The sequence below is a fragment of the Dromiciops gliroides genome, chromosome 1, assembly GCF_019393635.1.
Source record: "Dromiciops gliroides isolate mDroGli1 chromosome 1, mDroGli1.pri, whole genome shotgun sequence".
Classification (NCBI taxonomy): Eukaryota; Metazoa; Chordata; class Mammalia; order Microbiotheria; family Microbiotheriidae; genus Dromiciops; species Dromiciops gliroides.
The window spans coordinates 484,949,455-484,972,161 of NC_057861.1; the positions used below are offsets into that span (position 1 = coordinate 484,949,455).

At 39.0% G+C, this 22,707-nt stretch overlaps 1 protein-coding gene across 4 annotated transcripts in view; it reads right to left on the reverse strand.

Moving 5' to 3' along the window:
- LOC122735654 (stimulated by retinoic acid gene 6 protein-like) overlaps positions 1–22,707 on the reverse strand; it is a 91,767-nt gene that overhangs the window by 12,705 nt on the left and 56,355 nt on the right. For all 4 annotated transcript variants that reach the window (XM_043977377.1, XM_043977378.1, XM_043977379.1 and 1 more), the window contains 4 exons: positions 18,567–18,637; positions 16,367–16,478; positions 7,575–7,728; positions 2,475–2,550 (listed from right to left, as the gene is read on the reverse strand). In XM_043977377.1, coding sequence (XP_043833312.1) covers positions 2,475–2,550; positions 7,575–7,728; positions 16,367–16,478; positions 18,567–18,637 — 413 coding nt within the window. The remainder of the gene's footprint in view (positions 1–2,474; positions 2,551–7,574; positions 7,729–16,366; positions 16,479–18,566; positions 18,638–22,707) is intronic.

A 22,707-nucleotide genomic window follows, 5' to 3' on the forward strand; every position in this document is an offset into this window, starting at 1 on the left:
TACTCAGGTATATAAACCTGCCAGTCTTTTAGCTATTAGAAATGGGGAGTCCAGCTCCTGAAGGCTACATGATCTCAGAAACAACATCTCATTTGTCTGGGTTTAGTTGGGGGTGACTAAAAATTGGTTGGATGTATTCCAGGGTCAAGGAAAGCCCATAGCAACAAGAACTGGTGAAAAGAGGGCAGCCATGAAATAGAGAGCAACCTTAGCCAGTCAGCCATTTGGTTTAACCTCTGTGTGATTTGGAAGGGATCTATTCCTGATATAATTTTTATTCCTTCCTGATTGTTTTTTTAGTACGTTTTCATTTTTTCAATACATTTTATTTCTTTAAATATTTCCCAATTACATGTAAAAAAGTTTTAACATTCATTGTTTAAAATGTTGAGTTTCAGATTTTCTTCCTCCCTCCTGCACTTCCTCCTCCTTTAGAAAGCAAGCAATTTGATATCAATTATACATGTGAAGTCATACAAAACATATTTCCACATTAGCCTTATTGCAAAAGAAAACACAAACAAAAAAGGAGAAAAAAGTATTCTTCAATTTGCTCTCAGAGTTCATTAGTTCTCTCTCTATATATGGCATTTTTCATATGTTTTTCATAGTATTTTTCATCAGAGGTCCTTTGTAATTGTCTTTGGAATATTGTATTGATCAGAGTGGTTAAGTTTTTCAAAATCGATCATCTTTACAATATTGTACCATGTACAGTGTTCTCCTGGTTCTGCCAAGCTTACCTTGCATGAGTTCATAAGTTTTCCCAGGTTTTTCTGAAACTATGCTGCTTGTCATTTTTTTATAGCATATTAGTGTTCCATTGCAATATGTAACACAACTTGTTTAGTCATTCCCCAATTGATTTCCAAATCTTTTCCATCACAAAAGGAGCCACTCTAAATATTTTTATACAAATAAGTCCTTTTCCCTTTTCTTTGATCGATTCAGGATATAGACCTAGTAGTAGTATTACTGGGTCAAAGGCTATACACAGTTTTGTAGCCCTTTGTTATAGTTCCAAATTGTTCTCCAGAATGATTGAACTAGTTTACAAATCCACCAAGAGTGCATTTGTGATCCGATTTTTCCATATCCCTGCCAACATTTGTCATTTCCCTTTTCTGCCATGTTAGTCAATCTGATAGGTGTGAGATGGTGTATCAGAGTTGTTTTAATTTGTATTTCTCTAATAATAGTGATTTAGAGCATTTTTATGTGACCATTGATGGTTTGATTTCTTCTTCTGAAAACTGATTATTCATACCCTTTGACCATTTATTAACTGAGAAATGGCTCTTATTTTTATTAATCCATCTCAGTTCCCTTTATATTTGAGAAATGATGCCTTTATCAGATAAATTTGCTATAAAATCCCTTCCATTTTCTTGTTTCCTTCTAATTTTGGCTGTATTAGTTTTGTTTGTGCAAAACCCTTTTAATTTCATGTAATCAAATCCTGATTTTTCAGGATTTCCATTTTGGTGTTTAGTTAGGGATTTTTAATTTATCTTTTCTAGGTTTTTTTTTTAGTTTCATGACCAATTTGTTAATCTGCTCTTCCACAAATTTTGGAATGATGTTTCATTATTGTTATTCCTGTTAACAAAAGATACTGATTGTTTCTCTGATTTGTTCTTTGACCCACTAATTTTTTAGGATTAGCTTATTTAGTTTCCAATTTTTTTTTGGGGGGGGGTGAGGCAATTGGGGTTAAGTGACTTGCCCAGGGTCACACAGCTAGTAAGTGTTAAGTGGCTGAGGCCGGATTTGAACTCAGGTCCTCCTGACTCCAGGGATAGTGCTCTATACACTGCACCACCTAGCTGCCCCCCCAATTTATTTCTGATCTATGAAAATAGTAGATTAGAGGCAACCAATCTGAACTCTCAACATTTCACTCCAAACAACTTTAAAAATAATACCTTAAATCAAATTTTGGAGTGTCAGAGCCAGCGAAAGGTGAGGGTAAGACATTTTTTTGGCTTAAGAAAATTTAGGATGTTGGTAGGAAAAGTTTGTGACACCTGTGTGTAAGTTTGTTCTGGGCCCACACACAGGGTAGCAGTAATAGTGACTGCAGCAGTGGTAGTAGCTTTGGGAGTTCTCAGGCAAGAGATGGCAAAGGGGTTGGAAAACTGGTCAGAAGGAGATTACAGCAGATCCTTTGCTAGCACTGAGTACAGCTGGTGCTTACTGGCAGCTCTCAACTACACCCAATTCTGAGTCACAATTCCAGGGCAGAGAGAAATGTTGAGGAATAAGTCATAAGGGAGCAGGGGTACCCTGGTCACGGTTCCAAGGCAGTTACTTTTACTTTCGAGTTGATATTTCCCTTTGATCTGTATAGATTTCTTTTCCTTCTACTTGAATGGGTTTATGAACATAAAAGAGAGTGAGTTAACAATGTTTGTTAACTGTGTTGGAGCACAAGGGAGGGGTATCAGGTGGCACATGGACTCTGGTATTCTTACCTGTAGCAGGCTAAAATGTGGAATAAGTAGCTTATACAAGTGAGGGAGGCAGAAAAAATGGTCAGCATCCAAACACCTGTAACAAGAAGAAAGGCATCTTAGTGTTCTCTCCATAAAGCACAGTATGCAGTTCAAATACTCAGACAGTTCCTTAAAACCTGATCCTATCACATACCACATGACTCTATACCACATGGATGAGAAAGACTTGGAAAGAATCTATTTTGATTCCTATGGCATGAATTATTATTTTCAGGTAGTAAGTGAAGTTTTTGCTGGAGCCTTTTGGGGTACCCCCTCTATATTTTCTCTCTGTGCGTAGTTGTTTTTATGATCCTTTGTTATCTCCTAATATTTTCATTCCAAAATAAGAAGAGAGGAGAAAATATTTTGAAAAGCTAAACTGTCATCTATTACTTTGGCAACATTCATTAATCTTTAAGATTCTTATCTTCATTTATTAAAGAAGAATGGCTGTCCCAACATTTCATACCAAACAAAGCAACATAGCATCTGGACTTAGAGTCACAGGACCTGGGTTCACATCCTAACTCTACTTTTATTAGCCTTGTGGAAATGAACAATTCACTGACCTTCTCTGGACCTCAATTTCCTTACCTGTCAACTCAGCTGGTTGGACTAGATGATTTCTAAGGCTCCTATCAACTCTAAAACATGTGACTGATTTGATGATCCTTCCTGTTCTAATATTTTATGAGCCTATAACTAGAATTCATAACTCATAACATTTTCTTTTGGTCGGGGAAGGGGAGAAGACATCCCAACTCATTTGATATCTGACAACCTGGATAAAATTTGTTTTGCTTAAAACTCCTTGTAGGATAGCTGTTTTGATGCAGAAGAAGCTAGGAGTAATTAAAATTTCTTGATCATCTTTTCTGTGGAGTAGTGGAAAGAATGGGAGCTTGGAAACCTATGTTCTAGTCCCAATTTTGTAACTAACTTTCTGTGTGACCTTGGGGCAGGCCACCTTACCTTTCTGGGCCTTTCTGTAAAAATAAGGGGGCTAGACTAGATCAGAGGTTTTAAAGTTGGGGTCAAGGGAATTCATGCATAAACTTCGGAGATCCCATGAATTCAGATGGGAAAAAGTTATATCTTTACTTTCTCTAACCTTTAAATGAAATTTAACATTTCCTTCAATTATTTAAAAACATGACTCTTATAGGGGGTTCATAGCTTAGAGGGATATCATAAATATCCCTAGCAAGACATTTGACAAGTCTCATAATACTCTAATGGGAAAATGGAAAGATGAAGGCTAGACAAGAGTCCAGTTTTAAGAGGATTCCCAGAATGGCCAAACCCAAAGAGTGGTGATCAAAGATTAATAATAACCTGGAGTGAGGTCTCTATTGGAATGTCTTGGACATCGGTCCTTGGCCCTATACCATTATCTTCATTAGTGATTTAAAAGACATCAGGACAAAGTGGATAGAGTGTTGGATTTGAAGTCAGAAAGACCTGGATTCAAATCCTGTTTCTCACTTAACCTATCTCAGCATCAAGCAATTCTCTAATACCTATTTACTAAGGGATAGGTGAGTTGTGCTCCACCAACAAAATCACAGGTTCTTGACATATTGTTGTATCAGTGACTAAGATGGAAAAATAGATGACATGAAGATGGAAAGGTATGGCTAATGTTGGGTGACAGAGTCAAGGGTTCACAAAAATCTTGATAGGCAGGAATGATGGGTATGATTGATTATAATAAAATGGAATTGAATAGAGAGAAAAGTAAAGACTTTGGTTTAAAAAATCAAGTGCATTAGTATAGGGTGTAGGAAGCTTGACTAGACTAGAATTCCTATTTTTAAAAAAGATCTTGGTGTTTCAGTGGACTGCAAGCTTAATTTCAGTTAACCATGTAATGTGATAACTATGTGAGCTTAGGCTAATAAGATCCTAGGTTGTATCTATCTCTATCTCTATCACTATCATCTATCTATCTACCTACCTACCTATATACCTGTGGAAATGATCGTTTTGTTGTATTCTGGTCTGGGTAGACCCCATTTAGAATTCAGGACTCAGGTATGGACATATCAAGGACATTGGCAAGTTAGAACATATTCACAGAAGGAAGACTCAAATGATGCAAGACTTTGGAGACTATGCTATAACAATAACAATAATATCCTAGCATTCATGTAGTATCTGAGAGTTTGCAAAGCTCTTTAAAAATATTATGTAATATAATCCTCACAATAACTCTAGGATATAGGTACTATTGTCATCCCTATTTTTCATATGAGGAAACTGAGACACAGAGTTTAAGTGACTTGTCCAGGGTGACACAGCTAGAGAGTATTTGAGGCTAAATTTGAACTCAGATTTTTCTGACTCCAGGATCAGCATTCTATCCACTTTGCCACTTAGCTATCTGATAGAAGAATGTGTTCAGTCATTTCAATCATGTTTGACCCCATTTTGGGATTTTCTTGGCAAAGATACTAGTTTGCCATTTCCTTTTCCAGATCACTTTACATATGAGAAAACTGAGGCAAACAGGGTTAAGTGACTTGCCCAGAGTCACACAGCTAGTAAATGTCTAAGGCCAGATTTGAACTCAAGAAGATGAGTCTTATTGATTCTAAACCTGGTGCTCTATCCACTGTACCACCTACCTGCCCCATAGAAAAACAGACTGAAAGAAATGAATCTATATTTGAAAAGTTCTATGAAAGATGGTTTAGACCTGTTCTGCTTGGCTTAAGAGGACAGACTTTGGAGCAAAGGTTGGAAGTCTCAGAGAGGCAGGTTTAAACTCAGCACAAAATTAAAAAAAAAAGTCTGAGCAGAGTACACAAATGATATGGCTGCCTTAGGAGGCAGCACTTTTCATGTTTCTAGAGATCTTTAAGCAGAAGTTGGATGACTGACCACTCATTGAAGATACTATGAAGGTGCGTGGATTAGATCCCCTGTTAGGCACCTTCTAAATCTGAGTAGTAGTCTGTAGTAGTAGTAGTAGTCTGTAATCTTGTTAATCTACAACTTCTATGGTCCTAGAAGGGAAAGCTAAAATGGATGTTAGGATTAGGATCCAAAAGGATCCTACAGGATAAAACAATTAGATCAATGTAGGGACAATTAATAGGGTCAAATGTAAAGTCCTATACTCTAGTTCAAAAAATGGACTATGGCAAGGTATGAATCCTCCATAAGTGGCAGAATTATTCAAATTCATATTTCTTATTTCTATTGGGTCAGTACTAATGATCATATCTTAGGTAATTCTAACCTTAAGTAGTATGAACTAGAATACATGCAACTACTTCATATAAATTGGGACTTAATTTTTTACAACTAGAGGAACAGAGGTGTACTGGTAAATATTTAACAATCAGCTCTCCAGGGGGAGGGTGTGTGTGTGTGTGTGTGTGTGTGTGTGTGTGTGTGTGTACATATGACATACTTTTAAGTTTAATTTACATTATTAGTATTTTCCCTATGTCTTTCTTAAGTCTAGAATAATTAATTGACCAAACCATAAAACAAATCCCAATGAGTAGCATTTGCCTATGTCCAAGGTATAAAAGTTCACATTGAAAATTTAACAATCAGCCCTCATATCCATTATAAGCTGGCTCCTGAACACTAGGGGTATATATGTAAAGACAATTGTTTATGTGAAAAAGATAGATTTTAGTGACTGTGAGCTCAGTATATCAACAGTTATGACAATGAAGACCAAAATATATAGCAAATATCATCTTAGGCTTCAGAGCATCTGTGACACTCAACAGTTATGGTCCCACTGTATTCCACCTGGTCAGACTACATCTGGAGTATTGTGCTAAATTCTGGGAAGGATACTTTAGGGCAGGATACATTGATAAGATGGATCAGGTCCAGAGGAGAACCCTGAAGGAGGAGGATTATTCCAAGTATAACTAGGGTTATTTAGACAGGAGAAAGACAGGGTGGGACATGATTTAACTGGGCCTTCTTTGGGGTAAGGCAATCCTTTTTTTCTTCTGGAATGGATTTCCTTGCTCTGTCCACAAAAGTTTTTCCAAACCTTCTCTCCTTAAGCTTCCCAATCCTTACCTCCCTCCAGGCAGTAACTGAGCATTCCCTTTATCAAAACAAAACAAAAACTTTCAAGCTATCATCATATCTTTTTCCATCTCAACTAAACTCCTAGAGAAGGTTTTCTACGTTCACTGCCTCAGCTGCCTTTCCTCTCATTTACTCCTCAATTCTTCACAATATAGAAACTGCTTTCTTCCAAGTTAACAGGGAACAGTCCTTATCTTTTTTGTTGTTGCATTTGATCCACTGACCATACTCTTCTCCAGGGTATTCTTTCCTTTCTGGGTTTTTATGATATCTCCCACTTGTCCTCCTACCCATCTAACCAATCTTTTTCAGTCTTCTTTGTTCATCTATCATTTAAATCAGAGGTCAAGCAAACTACATATGTCTTTGGTTACAACAACTCATTAAGATCACATTTAGTGACAGCTGGGTGGTGCAGTAGATAGAGCACTGGCCCTGGAGTCAGGAGGACCTGAGTTCAAATTGGACCTCAGACACTTACTAGTAGTAGGACCCTTGGGCAAGTCACTTAACCTTGATTGCCTCCAAAAGAAAAAAGAAAAAAAAAAGATCGCACTTAATGTGGATTGAGTTACAATGAGAGGGAAGGCCTATTTGGACAAAATCAAAGATCCTTAATTATCATAAATATCTTAAATACTAAGGATATGATATGTAAAAGGGAAAAATGAAACTAAAGGGAGAAATATAAATAAATATAAGTAATAAAAAGAGAAAATGAAAATTTCTAAAATGTTTAATTCCAACATTGGTCAAGTAGAAAGTAATTTTTAAAAGACAAAATTCCATTTCCCCCATTTCCCTAATTTCTGTTTTTCCTCAAAACCCTTGTTTTCAGGATGTTCTTGTTTCCAAACTATTCTGTAAAAATGTTTTTGTTTTATTTTGTCAGTTGGTTTAAGAGAAAGAGCCAAGCTGCAAAATAAGCTTTGAGCTGTGATTATTTCTTTTCACAGAACTGCAATCTCAGCCACCCATAGCACAATAACTGTACCCCAGGGACTGGTTTACCTTTTGCCACGTCAATCAGCTCCTTTATCTGTAGAATAGCTGGTGTCAGTACTCCTGTATCATTAACTGAAGCAATGTAGCTCTCCAGTCCCCCCTCAAACACGTTTAGCTCTCGTACAATGTACGTGTACACGCAGAATTCAATTATAATGAACTGGGAGGGGGGGAAGGGAAGAAAGGCTTTAGAGATATTGTCATTATTCATGGCATAGCCCAACACCCACGAACGGTTAATCTGAAGACTGTTTCTTTTAGGACATCCAGGCTCTTTATCCCTTTTAAAATTCCCTCTAGTCTCTATATGGTTCTGATTTATGCAAATGACATTGAAAGGTACCATGTTAGAACATCAAATAAATATGGGCCCAGACATCCAGATGGGAACTCATTAAATGGAATTAAATTGTTATAAGTACTCTATGGTCATATTTCCATTAGAAGATAAGAGGAAAGCTTGAGGGTGATTTTGGGAATGATCCAGGCAAAATAATAAAATCATCTCTTTTTTATACTGTATTCTATGGTGTTTTCTCTGACATTACATGAACAATCCAAGCAAGAACATGGCTTTATTTTGGCCTAAACTGTAACAACCATGGATTCCTGACTGTGGAAGGAGCACTAAATTGGGAATCAGTAGATGGGCATGGATCCTTAACTCATTCTGCTATGACAACTTGGTCAGTTTTCTCACCTATCACTGGCATTGGAGGCCTGATCTAATTGTGATGGGAAATTTAAATTATCCAGACATCTTCTAGGGTTCTCCTATCTAAAAGAAAAAGAGAAGCTAATAACTTCTTGATTTAATGATAATTTCAGCCTTTAAAAGGTGGAAGACCTAACAACAGTTGTAGGGACCAATTTTCAATCGGCAGTGTTAGCTAGGCAGCTTGCCACAATATTGGGGAAAGGAAGGAGACAGACAGCCTCCCTCAAAACAGAGCAGGATTTATTTAACAAGAATGAACTTAAAAAAACCAAGCAGGATCAGTAGGATTAAGGGAAAGGAAATAAAATGGGGAAAGGGAAATTATACAACCTGAACAACACCACTGCCCAGGAATCAGCTGAGAACACACAGCAGTGTCCTTTTGCCTTCCAGCTTCAAGCTAGAATGGCGAAAAATCTCCCTTCTTCCCAGCAGACCCCAGGCTGACCACACACAGCCCCCAGCCAATTGGCTGGCCTCTCTTACAGTCACATGACTGCCCTCACTGGGCTTAAAATCATTATAATTTTGCCAGGCCCATGTAGGCATCCGGCGAGTGGTGATGACATGAGGTGCCAGCGCCATGGCAACGGCTACAACCAGTGGGTGGAATACTGTGCGGTTTGTGGAGCCCCAGACCAGTGCACATGCCGAGGTTTTTTAAAAAAATTCTAGCCAAAAGATGGGGTCATAAAAATCTCAAATAATAATTAATTCTTTACAACAGGAAATTCATGAACAAGGAAGAGCTGGTTTTGGTGGGTAGAAATGATGGGAAAATTGATAGAAGAGAGGGGAAGTGACCATGAGAGTTTGTGATAGGGGAAAGGAAAGCTGGACATAGTTTGCCAGGTACCCTAGATTTGGGGAAAGCAGATTTCAAAGGATTCGGAAGGAAGATGTGGACTAAACTTCTCTGGGAAAAGTAAGCTGAGGAGGAATGGTAAAAATCTAAATAAAATTCTGAGAACCTGAAGGGAAATAATTCCAGTGAGGAAGTGACTACTATGTGCCAGGCACTGTTAAACACTTTACAAATATTATCTCATTTGATCCTCACAACAACCCTAGGAGGTAACTAGTAGTATTACTTCCATTTTACAGCTGAGCCAACAGATGTTAAGCAACTTGCCAAGGGTCACCTAACTAGTAAGCGTCTGAGGCCAGATTTGAACTTGGGTCTTTCTGAAAATAGTCCCTTCACTTTATGCACTGAATGACCTGGCTTACCTAGCCAGCTGAACTTCGATTCCTGGTAAAATTTCTCCTGCCCTGTCCAGAGACTGCTTCTGGCAGATGAGTCAGTTCTAGCATTTGTGAAGTGAAGGGTATTTTAAAATTTAGGCAGAAATCCTGAGAATGAAAGGTATAAGTTGGTACTGGTTTTCAGGGAATCTTCTTTGGCAATTCAATTCAATAAACATTTATTAAAAACCTACTATATACAAGACACTGGAGATACAACAACAAAGATGAAACTCCTTGACTTTAAGGGTCCTTTAAGGAACACAAGTTGTGCCTAGATAAGTAAACACAAAAGTAATTTGATATGGATAAAACACTAACGAGTGACAGGATCAGGATATCTTCCATGTAGGAATGGACACCGGAACTGGGCAGTGAAGGAAGCTGGGGATCCTAAGACATGGAGGTGGTGAAGCAGTACATCCCAGCAGTGAGAGAAGTTTCAGAGACTGGAAATAGAACGTTGAGTTTGGCAGCAGCTCGTATGCCATTTTGGCTGAAGCACAGAGTAATGTACAAGAGTCAGATGAAATGTGTAGAATTGTAGAGGGGAGCCAGGTTATGGAATTCTTTAAATAACAGGCCGAGAAGTGTGTATTTTAGGCAATAGGAAGCCAGTGAAGATTTTGGAGTAGAGAATGACATAGTCAAACATGAATCTCAGGAATAGTTATTTGGCAGCTCCACCAAAGATGAATGGGAAGAAAGAATTGTAACGATTGGAATGACGCCACCTGCTGGAGACTTACTGTAGAAGAGTTCCACCCATGAAGTGAAGGTCTTTGAGGGCAAGACCAGGAGTCTTTTCTTTGGGAAAAGGAAGTGATGCGGGCGAGTGGGAGGAGGAAGGAAGAAACTGGCGCTCAGTCTTGCTGTCTTTCCTTTGGACTCTGGTGGAGAGCGGAGCTAGAAATGCGCTCTCCCCTTAATAGATAGAAATCTAGGCCTTTCTCTCTCTCTTTACCAAATTCTTATTTTCCTTAATAAATGCTTAAAAGTCTAACTCTTGCTAAAGCTTATAATTTATTGGCGACCACTCATTAGATATTTTAGACAGTTTAGCTAGAATTTTAGCCCTTAACAGAGTGAAAGCAGGGAGGCCAATAAAGAGGCTGTCAAAATAGTTGAGGTGAAAGATGAGAGAAGGAAGTAGGGTAGTGACTGTGAAGGGAACAGATGTAAGAAATGTTGCAAGGTTAGAATCTATAAGACTTGGAAACTGACAGTGGATAAGGAGGTGAGGCAAGGGAGAGGGAAATCAAGGATGACTCTGATATGAATTTGGATGACTTGGAGTGGTGTCTTTACCAGAAACTTGGAAGTCTGGGAGAGGGATAGAATAGGGGGAAGGAACAAGGGATTCAATTTTGAATAAATTGAGTTTGAGATGTTGATAGAACAACCAAGTGGAAGCAGATAATCAGGTGATGTGGGACTAGAGAAAGATCATGTATGATTTGGAAGCCATTTGCAGAGAGAGAACAGTGAGGTCACCAAGAGAGTATATAGAGAGAAAAGGTTTCAGAACTGAATCTTGGGGGATATATATACTAAATAGGTAGGAGATGAATAATGATCCAGGAAAAGTGACTGGGATGTAGTGGTCTTGGTAGTGGTTTTAGTATCAAGAAAAGGAAACAGTGATTGCTAAGAGCCCAGATATCATCCTTTAGAACAAGTTATTCCACACTATCTTCTTTTCTTGTTTTTTTTTTTTTTATGAGGTTACTAGACTGGCACCTATAAGGAAATCCTGTAGACATAACATACCTGAATTTCAGAAAAGCATCTGACAAAATATCACATATTCTCTTTATGAACAAGGTGGAAAGGTGTAGGTTAGATAATAATAGTATTAGGTAGATTAATATAGGCTCATAGATTTAGACCTCGAAGGGACCTTTAAGGTCATCTTAGTTAATTACCTCATTTTACAAGTACATACTGAGAGCAAATGAGAATTTAAATCCAAGTCCTCTAAGTAGATCTCGTATTCTGCCCTCTTTCTTGTATACTCTGCTTCCCAGCCCTTCCCCAACCCCTTACTCCAGGATGGTTTGAATGACTGGACTTAAATAACAGTAATTAATAAATCAGTGTCAGCTTGAAGGAAGATAGCTAGTGGAGTACCCAGGGATTTTTCTTTTTCTGCACTCTGTTGAGCATTTTTATCAGACTTAGATAAAGGCAATGAGGATGTATTGATTAAATAGAAACCTAAGGGAGAATGCTAACATAGTCAAAAATGGTATCTACAGGGTAGAAGGATAAACTGGATCAAAGAAAGAATGAATGAAAAATAATTTAGTAAGTGCTTACTATGTAGATGCCAAGCATTGTGCCAACTACACAGGATACAAATACAAAATTGAAACAATCCCTGCCCTCAAAGAGCTTGCATACTAATAGGGAGAGACAACTCATTTTGGGGAGAGGTGGCAGTGAGAGTATTAGTCCGGGACGTCACAGGGTTGGAGATTGGGGTCATAGGAATGACACACTGTTTCCCATAGCAATGGCAATATTGATTTGACAATGGAGCTCAGAGCAAAAGATAGAAAGCCAGGGTGGGGAGGCAGGAAGGAGAGAATACGTATAGCAGCAGCAGGCAAGAAAATGATTAGTGAGACATGTGACTTTGTACTTACACACTCAGTGGGTCAAGAGAGCAATTTTCCCTAGGGTGGACGTTTCAAAGAGGAATATCTTAAGTTCTACAGGGCATTATATCTGGAGGTCCTGAGGTCAAGTGAACAGGAGAGTGCAGTACTGCTAGTAGGGCAGATGGAAAAAACATGGCCATGATGTGAAGCATGTTTAAAGCCAGAGAGATGTAATGGGCCATGAGAGTTTGCACTCACACATTCTGACTAGTGGCCTAGAATATGCCAGGATGAGAAAATGGCTGGGGGAGCATGTTAAACATGGTAAGAGCTGGTAATCAGGACACCATGGATGTTAAAGTAGGAGTTCAAAGCTGAGTGGATCAAGACCGTCGGGGTATGGTCTCTGGAAGTACAATGGTCCGGAGTGAAATGTAAGGGTAGATGACTAGAAGATAGTGGGGATGTGAAGCATCATTGAGGATGGCTAGATTTGGAGGGCCATGTGACTGCACTCATGAACTCACCAATGAAGACAAAGTTGGTCCAAGGAGGGCTTTCTTGTCTACATCAGTATTGTACTAGATGACTTTTTACCATTCATTCCATATCTCGTATAGGCTTTTAGAGTTGGGAGGGAGCTAGGGATCTATATATTCTGCTAATCCATAATTACCTATATTGCCTACCTGAAAAGTAGTCATCCAGCCTTTGCCTGAAGACTTTCAAAGAGAGGGAATATTACCATATCCTGAAGCAACCCATTCTACTTTTGAACAGTTCTAATTTTTAGCAAGCTTTGATTTACCTCTTTTCAATTCCTAGTTATTACTTAACTAGTTATGAACTTCAAGGCCAAACAGAACAGACCTATTTCCATTTCCATCTTATCAGCCTTCAGATTGTTGAAAGTAGTTATTATGTCTTCTTTGAAACGTTTCTTTCTCAGGTTAAGTCTGTCAAATTATTTTAATCAGTCCTAGGTAGTGTAGTGGATAAAGTACTGGCCTTAGAGTAAAAAAGACCTAATTTCAAATGTGGCCTCAGATTCTTAATAGCTGGGTGACCATGGACAAGTCATTTAAGTTCTCTGTGCTTTGGCTGTCTCATCTGTAAAATGGAGACAATAATAGCACCTATCTCCTAGTGTTATGAGAATAAAAGGAGGGGGCAGCTAGGTGGTGCAGTGGATAGAGCACCAGCCCTGGAATCAGGAGTACCTGAGTTCAAATCTGGCCTCAGACACTTAACACTTACTAGCTGTGTGACCCTGGGCAAGTCACTTAACCCCAATTGCCTCACTAAAAAAAAAAAAAAGAATAAAAGGAGATACTTTTGAAGTGTTTGGAATACCTTAAAGCACTATATAAATGCTATATATTAATGTTATTGTTGTTATTTTTATTATTGTTATTTTATTAGGCTTATACATGAGCCCTTGAACCATTCTGGTTGGTCTACTATAGATTTCTAGGTACTGGGGATATAAATACAATAAATTAAGCTATCCCAACTCATATGAAGCTTACATTCTAATGGAAGAAACAACAAATACACATATAAGTATATATAGAATAAACATAAAGGAAATAAATACTAGGTGTTTAGTGAGGGAGGGCTAAAGTCATTGTCAGGATTGGTTTCATGTAGAAGTGCTTGAACTACATATAAGAAGTGAGAGAAATGATTATTAATAACCAGTTATTTGGGGAGATTCAGAGTTCCTCCTTTTTCTAAAGTCCTGATTTTATAAGTTCAGTCTCTTGAAAGACATTGCTGATATTGAAATTGGGCTAACTTTCTTATTCAGACCCACCCAAGTGGGGCAGCCATTGTGTTCTGCTCAGACTTGGGTGGGGCATAAATTCTTTGAATTGATTACCCAAGGCTGGGTATAACTTCAATGGATGACATAATCAAAGTTCAGGTCCAGCCCTTCATTACAATATTCATTCTCTCATCAATCATTTACCTACTAGATTTGATTGGCATTCTTTTGAACACTCCTCTTCCAAAAGGACACATAAGCCATGAGCCTGTTGCCATGATTGTCTTTGGTCTAAGAGAGATGGGCAAATGACCAACCTTTTATTAATAAATGTGCTGGCCCTATTAATAAAATGATTAAATTGCCCAGAAATTATGTCTCTCAAACCTTTTTCATTTCCATAGAATGAAGACGGGGAGTCTATGAGACAGAATAAAGGAGGGAACATATTACAGGCCTGACAGAAAGCCTGTGCAAGGGCTCAAAGATGGGAGTTGTGAGTGAGGGACAGAGAAAAGGCCAGTTTGACTGGATTATAGAGTGCAGGAAGGGGAATAACATCCAGTGAGATTGGAAAGATAGGGTGAGGCCTGGTTGTAAAGGACTTTAAAAGCAAAACCAAAGAATTTATAGTTTATTCTATTTTTTTTCTTTTCTTTATTTTTTTTAGTGAGGCAATTGGGGTTAAGTGACTTGCCCGGGGTCACACAGCTAGTAAGTGTTAAGTGTCTGAGGCCGGATTTGAACTCAGGTATGCCTGACTCCAGGGTCGGTGCTCTGTCCACTGCGCCACCTAGCTGCCACTTATAGTTTATTCTAGATGCAACAGGAAGCCACTAGAACTGATTGAATAGGGGAATGACATGGCCTATACTTAAGAAAATTACTTTGACAGCAGTATGGAGGATGGATTGAAGTGGAGAGACTTGGGACAAGAAGACCAAGTAGCAGACCATTGCAATAATTTAGATAAGAGCTGATTAGGGCTTAAATTAAAGTGGTAGTTATGCAAATAGAGAAAAGACAATCAGGTGAAAGGTGTTGTGGAGGAAGAAGATTTGGCTGCTGCCATTTGGAGTGAGAGAGAGTGAGGAGTCAAAGAAAAAGCCAAGGTTTTGAACCTAAGTGAATGAGTGAGTGAATGGTAATACCTTTGGCCTGAAAAAAAATGCTATCAGATTTGGTAATAGTTGTGCCTTTGACAGGAAGAGGGGAAAGATAATGAGTTCTGTTTTAGACCTGTTGAATTTGAGCAGTCTCTGGGCCACCTGGTTCGAAATGTCTAATATATATTTGGTGACACAAGATTGAAGTTCAGGGGAAAAACTGGACATGGATATATACATCTAGGAGTCATCTGCATAGAAATGATAATTAAACCCATACAAAGTGATGAGGACACCAAAGGAGAATACTGAGGTAAGGTGAGGGACTCTAGGATAGAACATTAGGGAGCACCCAGAACTAGGGGGCATAATTTGGATGATAAAATAGCAGAGGACACTGAGAATGAACACTTCCAGGAAGTTATGCCTCTCAATGCATCCCATCATTACATGGGCTACCATGCTGAGCTTGCTACTCATTAAAATACCCAAATCTTTTCCAGTATGACCCTGACGGTAAAGTGTTCCTCTGATGTGTTGACCTTGCAATGTTTTAATCAAACTAGAATATTATGTTTGAGATTAATTAAAGTCTAAAACACCAACCCTTAATGGTCCTGGATACTTACAAAAACATTTTGGATCCGAGCCTGAACTGAATTGAATTGGATCATTTACATGATTAGGTACTCAGAGATAACTACATTCAATTTCATATCTTGAATTGAAACTCTTAAGACTTAGATATAAAATATGAAAGATTTGTGATTCCTAGAAGAGTGGAAACTCCCTTCAGTAATGCTAAATGCAACCCCTAGGACTGGGAAGTTTTTGAGGCATATAGAGGTTAAGTGATTTACCATGGTCATACAACTACAAAATGTCAGAAGCAGGATATGTAAACACTTTCCTGCCTCCAAGCCCAGGCCTCTATCCACTAGGACTTAATAACAAGCATGCACTGGGTTGAATTCATTCCACAAAGCTAGATGAAATCTTTACACTAGGCTAGTAGATAAAGTTCCCAGGGGCTTGGGCTGGTGCTTTTTCCTTCCTATCCCTGAAAAAGCACAGAAAGAACAAGTTAGTTCTATCCTTCAGGCCTCAAAAACCTAAAACCCCCAAATTCAATCCAACCTCCCCTTCCTATATTGACCTCTGGGGTTAATCAAGTTATGAAAAGGATTCTTTAGGAAAAAAATCATTATAGAGTTAGTTTAGTGAATTCCCTTTAGGACCTTTAAAAAAAGGTAGTGAAAAAAATTCACCTTGTACAATTTTTTCAAGAGCATGCCTATTGTGTAAAACGATCATATTTTTTCATATTTATGGGCTAGAAAAGGATCTGATTTACTTACAAGATATAAGCAGATGAAGGCTAACACAGTAGAACCAATCATTCGACTTGGGAATTGAAAATATGGATCCCACTCATAGATCCTACGTTGGAACCAGGATTTCTCATTCTCTCTGTAGATAAATAAACGCAAATAGATCTGAGGTAGATAAATGAATCATAACTTATTCAAAAAACTATGCCCTTCTTCCTGTCAGAATCTATGTATTCCTTATGTTAACTTTGCAGGGAAATTTCTGTGAAGTCATGTTACTTCTCTGAGCTTGTTACCTACACACAATAATTTCTGTTCTAGGCTTCCTCAGTGCTTCCATAGCAAATAAGTGTGTGGGAAGCTTATTTAGGAAATTTAAGTAAAGGAGTTAGGTGGTGTTATAGAGTTCTGGGCCTGGAGTGAAGAAGACTCATCTTCCTGAGTTCAAATCTGGCCTCAGACACTTACTAGCTGTGTAACCTCTGGCAAGTTTCTTAACCTCTCTTTGCCTCAGTTTCCTCATCTGTAAAATCACCTGGAGAAGGAAGTGGCAAACCACTTCAGTATCCTTGCCAAGAAAACCCCAAATGGGGTCATGAAGAACTGAACATGATTGAAACAACTGAACAACAGAACAGTAACAACAGAGTCAAGGAGTGATGCTTAGAGCTGTATGATGTTTGTGAAATCACACATGAGTTATGTGGTTTGAAAAATTTAAGTTTCTATAAAATAGAAGGTATCATTATATCTGTACAGGTGCCATACCCTCATCCACCTTAGTAAGATTCCATCTTTAGTATTTGCCTAGGAGATCAAGCAATACTTTTGTTTGTCAACTTTCATAACAACACAAATTTAGAAATATGAATGTCAGTCAATAAAGCATTTATTAAGTTCTTACTATTTTGGGGCACTGTACTAAGTGCTAGGGAGACAAAGAAAAGCAGAAGACAACCCCTGCCCTCCAGGAGCTCACAGTCTAATGGGGAGACAAGTGAACAAATATGTTCTAAAAAAAACCAAACACCAAACCTATAACCAGGTTAAATAGGAAATAATCAACAGAAGGAAGGCACTAGAATTAAAAGGGATTGTTAAAGGTTTCCTCTAGAAGGTAGGATCCCAGCTGGGACTTGAAGGAAACTAGGGAAGTCCGGAGGGAGAGATGAGGAGGGAGAGGATTCCAGGCACGAGGGAGAGCCTGGGAAAATGACTGGAGTCGGGAGATGGAGTGTCTTGTTCATGGAACAGGAAGGAGGTCAGTATCCCTACATAGAAAAGTACTTGATGGAGTGTAAGATACAGTAATTCTAACCCTAGCAAGGTTCATTCATTTATTAAATATTTTTTGAAGCCTTACAATGGGCTCTTACTCTTACTGTGTGCTACATGTTTTAAGTTGTATCATGTTATCATTGTTTGATTGCATCTTTATGTTCCCTTACCACTGCTCTCCTCAAAGTGCTGCTTGGTATATAAAATACATTAAAATGAATTTTGTCTTGTTGTTCATCCTTCATCCTTGTCCCTCCACTGCTGCTAGTGCTCTCCTTAATTTATACACATACACACATCCATCTATCCATCTATCCATCCATCCATCCATCCATCCATCCATCCATCCATCCATCCATCCCTCTATACATAAATACATTTATTTATCTGGTTACATCTTGTTTTCCCTAGCAGAATGTAAGTTCCTTGAAGGTAAGAACTGTTTTGACCTTTTTTTTTTTCTGTATCCTCTTTGTATCATTCAATAAAAGCTTATTGAACTGAGTTTTCATTAAATGTCATAATTGGTATTCATGATATATCTAATGACTCTATATAATCTTCATACTGCAAAGATGTATAAAAGTTTAAATGGTGACTTTTAAACTATACTACGAGAGACCAGCCTACAAATTGCCTGGGAAAAACGGAGGTAGAAAAGGGTCTTATATGATTTTCCTCCCCATTCCCTGGAGATGCATAGAGTCGGTTTTGTTGTTGTAGTTCAGTTGTATCTGATTTTCTGAGTCCTGCCATTTTAGTTCAAGGGAGGTGTCCATTGTGATTGAGAAAGAGAAAAGCGGAAGAGAGTCTCTTAAGGATTGGGTGGGGAGAATGGGCTGGTATAGCAGCCAACCCCCCTTGAAAGGATCCTAGGGAGGAATGATGAGGGACATGAGAAGTCTCATGGCCTGCTGAGATTGGGGATAAATAACTGCGTCTTACTTACTGTTCTCGTGGTTTCCTCATGAGTTGTTTCACATGCTCTGCTTGATGAACTTCCAGAAAGGATCTTTCTTCCTATGAGAAAAGAAGAAGGGTTTCAGCCTCTCTGGTCTCCTTGTAATCTGCTCCCTTCTGTGCATTCTATGATCCAGCTTCATTGGCTCCCTTGTTATCTCTCATCCGTGACACTCCATCTTCATTTCTGTGCCTTGGCACTGGCTGGCTTCCATGCCTGGAATGCTTTCCTTCTTTACCTCCAGACTATTAGTTTCTCTGGCTTCCTTAGGGACTAAGTTCAAAACTCATCATTTATATTAGGCCTTTCTCAGTCCTCCTTACAGGCCCCCCTTGTAGCTAGCGCCTTCCCCTTTAGGTTGTTATTGTTTGGTCATATCCAATTCTCTGTGACTCCATGGACCATAGCACACCAATACTGTCCATGGGGCTTTCTTGGAAAAGAAACTGGAGTGGTTTTCCATTTCCTTCTCCAGTAGAGGGGTTAAATGTCACTCCAAGAGTCACATAGCTAGTAAATGTCTGAGGTCAGATTTGTACTCAGGTCTTCCCAATTCCCTTTAGATTACCTTCCATCTATTCTGAAAATATCTTGTACATATCTGGGAATTAGGTGCTAATATTTCCCCATTTTTACAGTTGAGTAAACTGAGGCAGACAGAGTTTGAGTGACTTGCTCACACAGCTAATAAGTGTCTGAGGCCATATTTGAACACAGTTGTCTTGACTCCAGGCCCTACCCTCTATTTACTATGCCACCTAACTGTTTCTGCAGAGACTATTATTCTTCTGCTTACATGTGCAGTTTATTGGTTTATCACTTTTACCTTATATCCCTAAGCTGCTGAAATTTTTCCCTATTTCCAAAAATCAACGTAATGCCTAAATGAAGTCGTTTCTCCACACCCCCCTCACCTTTTTATAGCTCCTAAGTTCTCATAGGCAACAGATTCCTATATCCTACGCAGAAATAAGAAAGAAAAATGCTCTGGTCTGATGTCTCCTCATCTAATATCGCCCTTGGAACTGGATACCTGATACATTGCCAAAGTGTCAGCATTTGTATCAGTGTGAGTTATCATTATAGAGATGGAACCCTTTTCCGTATAAAAAAAAGGGAAAGCTGAAGACCCACCTTCTCCTCCCATGGTCCTTCTGGGAGTTTCCAGAAACCAAGACCCTCTGAGTGTGAAGAAAGAGTAGGATGAACAATAAGGGGAAATTTATAAATACAGTTATTTTTAGTGCCAGAAATTCTATTCACCATAATACTTGATTTTCCTGGAACAATATAAATCTTGGCATAGATAATGATAGGCAGAGTTGCACAGTGGAGAGAGAACCAGTCTTGAAGCCAGGAAGACTTGGGTTCTACTGGCCCCTCTGACACATATTGGCCATGTGTCACTTAATGTCTAGGCAACTCTGTCGGACTCTAATTTGAAGAAAAGGTGGTAATTTTCATTGGAAAAGAGAATTGCCTTACCCTGGAGTTCTCCCTATGATTGAAATCACAAGTCTTGTCCCTATCCCTATTGATTTGGTGCTTTAAAAGATTTTTATGCTGTTTTCCTCACAGCAATTCTGTGAGTTGACTAATAGAAATAAGCATAATTAATTCCACTTTACTGATGAAGAAACTGAAGATCTGAGCAGGTTAAGTGACCATGGTGCCCAAAGTTAGTAAATTTTGGAGGTAGAATTCAAATTCAGGCCTTCAGACTCCCACTCTGGCCTTCTTTTCCTTACATAAAGCTGTCTCTTAAGTCTTATGTATTAAATGAGAATTTGCCACCTTTCATAAGCCATAGAGGTAATATCTTCAAATATGACCCAGGACCAGAGCTGTAGCTAACAATTTATATACCTGGGGCAAGCAATTCAAAAGCAAAGGAGGGGGGCAGCTAGGTGGCGCAGTGGATAAAGCACCAGCCCTGGATTCAGGAGTACCTGAGTTCAAATCCGGCCTCAGACACTTAACACTTACTAGCTGTGTGACCCCAGTTGCCTTACCGAAAAAAAAAAAAGCAAAGGAGGGGGCTTCAGTGACAGATATCCTGGCCATCACAAGGCAGCTGCTGGTGGGGGGAGGCAGGGCAGGAAACTTCCAGTGAAGGGAGAGACAAGGAGTTTACTAGGATGAGACAGGAAATGGGTCTTGTGGTAGTTTCTTATTTTAACAAATATTCTTTTTTTTTTTTTTTTGGCAGGGCAATGAGGGTTAAGTGACTTGCCTAGGATCACATAGCTATTAAGTGTCAAGTGTCTGAGGTGGGATTTGAACTCAGTTTCTCCTGAGTCCAGGGCCGGTGCTTTATCCACTGCACCACCTAGCTGCCCCTTAACAAAATATTCTTGCTAACTAGGTGCTGAGTTCATTTATTTCTCCCCTGCTTATAATGGTGGGGTCAGCTAGGTGGCGCAGTGGATAAAGTGCCAGCCCTGGATTCAGGAGGACCTGAGTTCAAATTTGGCCTTAGACACTTGACATTTACTAGCTTTTTGACCTTGGGCTAGTCACATAACCCTCATTCCCCCGCCCCCCCCAAAAAAGACTAATGGTTCTATTATTACCTTATAAATTTGGTATTCCTGAGCAAAGCTCCTATCACCCTGTCTTCATTATGACCCTTTCTGAGTTACACAAATGCTGTGGATATGTGGGGGAGACTATACATAAGAAGTCAGACACAACTGAAAGTTTGCTTTTTAAAGGAAGGAAGACTTTATCATGGCTTATAAGAACCAATTCTTTGCTCTGGATCACCAGCTAATTGAGGGAAGGTGGTGAAAATGAGTTCCATTTGTCTGGTTGAGGTTAAGAAAGATGAGGAAACAGCTGAGTGATAGGGGAAATATTTTCTGGAAAAGGAAATGGTAAACCTCTCCAATTTCTTTGTTGTATGTTTTGTTTTGTAGTTGTATTATTTTTCCATTTCCCCACTCAGGGATTATGACTCATTTTGAGATTTTTCAGTGCATTTCACAGCAAAATGACCAAGAGAATTATTAGGTAGTTGTGCATAAAGGAAATCTTTTGTGTGATTTACAGCATTTTGCATGATGCTGCACATAGAGAAGGAGATTCCCACTTAGTGGAGAGAATGCTGATGTTATGCTGTGTGACTACATGAGAGGCACTGACAGACAGAGAGACAGAGAGAGAAACAGAGAGATGGAGAGAGACAGAGACAGACAAGAAGACAGAGACAAAGAGAAAGAGAGAGAGATGGAAACAGAAGAGAGGAGAAAGAGACAGAGGGAGGAGAGACACAAGAGAGACAGAGAGAAAACAGAAGAGAGGAGAGAGAAGAGATGGAGAGATGAAGAGAGAGCAAGAAGATGAGAGAGGCAGAGAGACAGAGAGGAAGAGAGAAGAGAGAAAGAATGAGAAGAGAGGCAGAGAGAGAAAGAAGAGAGGAGGGGGATATGATAGAGGCAGTCTGAGAGAAAGATGCTTTGAAGACAGAGAGAGGAGAGAAGAGAGACAGAGAGAAAAAAGAAGAAAGGAGAGACAGAGAGAGAGATAGAGAAACACATTCTTTGAGAGATAACTTTGCAGAGAGACAGAGACACAGAGAGAGATGCATTGGAGAGACAAACATTTCTTTTTGGGTGACATCACTTGATTCAAGTTGGTGTCTTATCTTGCTCTCATCAGAAGGGCTCATTCATCCGTGTAATTTTTCTGGTGCTCATTCTTTGTAACGCTCTAATCTTTGTAACTTCCCCAATTTCTCTTTGCTCGTTTGTTTGGATAAATAGATTTTCTTGACATTCATGATTTAGATGGTCTTTTGAGAAAGCAGCATTTGATGGGAAGGTTCCATACCAGTAAGTATAAGCTTAGGGTGACCCTCTCCCTTTAAGGTCTAGTGACAGGAAAGTAGCTATTGTTTTGAACATATTTGTGCCCTTAGACCAGCAATATCTAGGGAAGAAGACAGATATAATTTTAATCCAGTCCCCCTCTTAGAGACTCGCAGCCCTTTCTCTGTTTATCTGAAGGCAGGAAGTGTAATCTCCCTTGGAAAAGGAGTGGGCAAGATTCCAAGGATTTTTATTCCAGCCACATTTTAGACAACCCTGTGTGGACATCCATATCTTACATGGGCACACAGACACCCTAA